The sequence below is a fragment of the Humulus lupulus genome, chromosome 1 (genome assembly GCF_963169125.1).
Source record: "Humulus lupulus chromosome 1, drHumLupu1.1, whole genome shotgun sequence".
NCBI lineage: Eukaryota > Viridiplantae > Streptophyta > Magnoliopsida > Rosales > Cannabaceae > Humulus > Humulus lupulus.
The window spans coordinates 62,186,792-62,192,099 of NC_084793.1; the positions used below are offsets into that span (position 1 = coordinate 62,186,792).

At 39.4% G+C, this 5,308-nt stretch overlaps 1 protein-coding gene across 1 annotated transcript; it reads right to left on the reverse strand.

The window, feature by feature from the left end:
* Nucleotides 1-1,606: 1,606 nt before the first annotated feature.
* On the reverse strand, nt 1,607-4,031 carry LOC133793358 (uncharacterized). Its single transcript, XM_062230789.1, has 3 exons — nt 3,272-4,031; nt 2,080-2,199; nt 1,607-1,800 (listed from the first exon to the last, which is right to left on the reverse strand). The coding sequence occupies exons 1-3, from the start codon at nt 3,827-3,829 to the stop codon at nt 1,789-1,791; spliced, it is 690 nt and encodes a 229-aa protein (XP_062086773.1). The 5' UTR covers nt 3,830-4,031; the 3' UTR covers nt 1,607-1,788.
* Between the last annotated feature and the right edge of the window lie 1,277 nt (nt 4,032-5,308).

Below are 5,308 nucleotides of genomic sequence, written 5' to 3' on the forward strand. Positions count from 1 at the left end.
ATGGGTGTTGATCCTTAATTTGGTCAACGACACGGAGTCAAATAAACGACAAAGAACAAAAAAGGAAATCAAGAAAATAATCAAATGAAAAGAAAGTGACACAAGCAATTTATAGTGGTTCGGCCCCAGCTAGATGGTAATGGCCTACGTCCACTTAGTGTTCTTATTGAGATTGAATCCCAATATTGTGATCAAAGGACTAGGGTTCCTGAATTTCACAAGTCTTAGGAGAATTACAATTTCTGATGGATAATCACACTATGCTTTTCTCTCTGAATACAAAGATTAAAAGTGCAAAAGTCAAAAGTCCCTTCCTTGAGCCCTCTCATTCTTATTTATAGGCTCAAGGAGGTTACATGGGCCGATGGGCCCTAATTATCATTAATATCTGCGTATCAAAGTAATAAGAAGAAAATATAATAAATGTAGTTATTTATTCACGCGGTTACCCAAACATGTCTAGGAAATTCCCCTATAAATATCAAGAATAATGGACAGGGAAAGAGACGGCATTTTTGTATTACTGATACTCTGCAAAAATTGTGAGAGAAAAACAATAATATTGTCTCGTGGATTAGGTGGATTTTAATCACTGAACCACATAAAAGTTGTGTATGAGTAGGTTCTTATTTCGTTACGGTTTATAATTTAATACTAATCTCCCTGTTTGGTTTCTTAATCTACTGTTGGCCAAAAACCGCGTCAACACAAATCATAGGAAATGCGTAGTTAGAAAAAAAAAACATAGGAAATATGAGAGATAGGAAAAAGAAATAACCCAAAAATCAGAATGTTTGTGAGAAAAGTTTCTGAAAAAAATTACAAAATTAATTAAACTTCTTATTGGTAGACACTAAAACAACCACCATTGGTAGACAATAAATAAAAACTACCCACTGTTTTTTATTCAAGATAGAACGATCAGTATCGTTAATAAGCAGCATTGAATTCCACAGAACCACCACCATAGATACAAGAAGTTTCAGCTTTCCCCCCTACCAAATTAATGATTCCAAGAGCAAGAGAGAGCGTTTTGATGCATTTATCATATCCTTATTGAGTGCTCCCAAAGTAATTACAAAGCCTCAAAAATTTCTAAAACTACACACAAGTTTCCGTGTAGATCGCACCGAGTAAGACAGTTAGTTGCAAGCCTGCGAAGTTAGAAAGCATAATTTTTTTCATAAATGATACTACAACAGCATCGACTTGGGTATATGAATCTCCTCATCTCAGCCGAATTATAAGAAAAAGCTCAAAGTCTAGTTTACACAAATTCGGGTTATCTTGAGATTGACACAGTATAAACGTCACACATTAGAAGTTACAAACGTTATTCATTTCAATCATACATCCAAGTTTAATAATCTCTTTATACTCTAGAGTGAGTGATTCTATTGTAATTTCCTCTCCTACCAATATAAAGGTAGATGGATTAATAAGATTTGTCCTGTCAGTTTTGGTAACAACACTATCTATCGCATATACAGTTTTATACCTCAATCAAGTGTCTACAAAGTCCAGAACCCCCCCCCCCCCCCCCCCCCCCCCCAAAGAAAAAATAAAAAAAACAATTCAGCAATTTCTGAAACCATACAAGAACAAATACAATAAAGCTAAAGATACATAGCAACGAAAATGGAAGATACTTATTACACTTCAGATATTATCGAGTGGACAAACCACATACATTAGGAGAGAAACGATACATATGTTCAAACCACAAATGCGTGCCTCATTGAAGTGTGATCATGATTGCCAATAATACAGGAGAAAGACCCCTTCTCATCACTCAGCGACCTGCAAAAGTAAAAGACGTGAGCTTAAAGTAAGAAAAGCTAATCCCAAATAAGTTTGTCAATATTAATAGGCCACATATGACCCTGACAGATCAACATGATATGATGAATGTTTTAAAACGATGTTTTTTTTACTAATATACACTGGAAAATCTTAGCTAGAAAAGAGGTAAAGCCACATATAATTTGAGATCACCAAAAGAGAATCTGAGATAAAAAAAAAATCTATGACTAGAATCCACTACAGTTTACACGCCTACAAAGATTAATCTTAACGTACCTGGTTAAGGGGATTGTCAGGAGACTTCTTCCATAGCTTCCATATCATATCTTTGTATTGATTGTGAGTAAGACCTGGTTTTTCCTCCTTCAGCCTGGGGAGCTCAAAGTCCTCGAAAGCCTAATTATTAATATTACAGGAAATAACCATTAGTGGCATGTCATGATCTACTGTCTATATTGTAGATTGACATACGGGTCAGCATATTACATACAAATAAATTTCTCAACAACTTGCTAATACGAAGTTATCAGCAATCATCCGAAGGAAAGGAACTCTAATCTATTGGAGAGTCAACTTGTAACCAACTTAAGTGTGAAAATAGTAAAACCTCCATCACAAGAAGTACCAAGAACAATCACAACCACAGTTTTCAGGTATGTTCCATAGTTGCGGAACAATATTAAACTGATATCAGCATCACCCACTAGAGCTAAAGACTATACATTCCATTCAAACAACAAATGTCTACTTAAATTAAAATTTACAACTTTAGACGCACACATACCATACCAGTAAGAAAGGTGTCTAATGCCACCAATAAATCAAGCAGGGAATATAACTTAACATTATAAATTTAAACAATGAAATAAAGAGTTATTTGGCAGAATATAAAAGCTCACGTCCAAAGCATAAACTCTATGCTATACCACAATCACCGGAGGAAACACTTAATTCAGTAAGTGGCAATAGTCAACATAACTGGATTTTTCCATTTTTACACCTAACTCCACTTATCTTATTCAAAATGCAATAATTCATATAAATAAACGCACTATGCCATCTTTTACTGAACTCCCTCCAAACCAAATGCATTCCTTTTTATCGACTAACTTGTGTTCAAGCAAGACTTGATCTTAGTATATGGGCATTCACCAATGCTCTAAACCAATTAAAACAAGAAAGCCTCAAATGTTACCACAACAACTAAGCACAGTTGAACTGCCATGAGATAGATGCATATGACAATATGTACTTTCAAATTCTAGAAGACGTCTTACACTGGCTACAAACTACAAATCACAATGCGATTTCAATGCTCAAAACTAACCAAAGAAAATATCCACAGCCATGCAAAAATCAATTCAGTCAACAGAACACCACAAAATTCTAACGAGTATCCCAAAACTTAACCAAAGAATTCACAAATCAAAATCAATGAAAGTGCAATGATAATCGAAGGCGCATGCACCTTAAACGAAGCCTTGAGCCTCCTCTCCGGATGGCGATCCGCAGGCAAGCTATCAGCAACGGTCATATGAGCAATGGCATCCTCCACTGTCCTGGCCTCGATTATCGAATCGTCACGATTCGTATTCGTCACAAGGACCATCCTCTCGTACTCCTCCTCAGCAGCAGTCCGGCTCTGGCGCTTCTTCACCTCCTCGTCTTTCGTCTGCAGAGCCGCTTGTTCCTCCTCACGGCGGCGCCTGAGCTCCGCCTCGGTGACCTTAGGGACGGGGATGGAGACTCTGTTGGCCTTCTTATCAGGCTTCTTTATCAACTTCTCGAGCTCCTTCTCCTCCTGCTCGGCCAAGCGGCGAACCTCGGCGCGACGCGCAGCGGCCTCGGCTCTCTTCTCGGCTTCGTCCTCGCGCTTCTTGGAGGCGCGGGACTTGGCGCCCTCGGCTTCACGCCAGAACTGGTCCTCCTTTGAACGAGCCTCACGCTCCTTGCGCTCGGCTTCGGAGGCGGTCTTGCGAGCCCTAGCCTCCTCGGCTTTACTGTTCACACCCATCTTCTTCGGCATCGTCGCTCGACTTCGATTTAAAAGCGACGACGATGGTGTTGACGATTTCTTTGCCTTCTACACGATCGGAAATTCAGGTTCCTACAGATGAGATGAGAATATCGGAATCGAGATAGTTCGCCACTAACAACAACTTTACTGGGAAAAATGGCTGTTTCTCATTAACGAAACCGACTATAGGTGGGCCCGTCCCAGGTCCCATTGCGGGCTTATCTTTGGGGCCATTATGGACGCATTGTTGTGAGCATGTGGGAATGTAAATCTTGGGCCAGTTTCACAGCCTGAGTCCATGCTCCTATGCATGGTATTCGGGCAGGTGCTAACACGACGGATATTGCTAGAGATCAAAATCAAAATTACATTTTATATCAGATTTTTAATAGAGTGTTCAAAATTACGATTTTTTTTTTCAAAAAAAGTTAATCTATGACTTTTTGTAAGAATTTTCACTTTATGGGTTTATTTTCTTATTTTTTTGTATAAAAGTTGGTTTATGCTATATTTTTACTCTTAATCAAATTTAGAAGGGTATGTTTGTAATTTGATTATTTTTTTTTTAAGTTATTTGTTTTTTTATATTGTTTTTTGTACGCCCTGGTTTTCCCACAGGCTGATTAGAAGGTCGTGCCTCGGATTAATCAAGTTTAGTCCGAGGCGCCACAAACCGAGGATATTAGCTCGCCCAAATTGCCCAGAATCAGAAGGCCGAAGGTCAGATCAGGGGAGAAGCTCGTATTACGAGCTTCTCATGGCACGAGCTTCCCGTGAAGCTCTGACCCTCTACGAAGTCAACACACGCAAGATAAACGTGCATATATCTGACATCACGTGTCCGATATCCCCCTGACTTCTCGGACACGCAGCAAGAACGTGCGTATCAGACACCCACAGCTGGATTGGGCCGTGCGGCCCATTATCTCCTTCCATGCTGATTAGACCACACTTATGTGTCAGGTTTAGGAATTAATCATGAATGTCACAGAGTTGATATGACAAATGGTAAGGTCACGGGATGACCTCCCTACCAACTTCCAGGTGCCTTCTCCTATAAATATGGAGACCCTGGGAGTTGATAGGGGTTGGGAAAAATAGTCTTTGAAGAACTATATACTTTGTAAACCAAATACCCAAAAGGTATCAATAATATTGACTAGTGGAATAGAAGGATTTTAACCTTCGAACCACTTAAAAAAAGTGTCTCGAGTCACCTAGTTCATCCTATAAGATTTCATATCTGTGACGGTTCTACTTTCAGTACTAATCCCTTTCTCTTCTTCTCTTAATTACCTGTTGGCGAAGAACCGCGTCAACATTTTGGTGCTTTCATTGAGAGAAAGTTCGATTAGTACTTCCACCAACATCCAACTATGGTGACTACCCGATCCAGACATGGCAACGAAACAGAACAGCATGATGGGCAGGAGGCCCACCATGTTGCCATCCCTGATGAGCAAATTCCTGAAGTCCAGCAGAGACCAG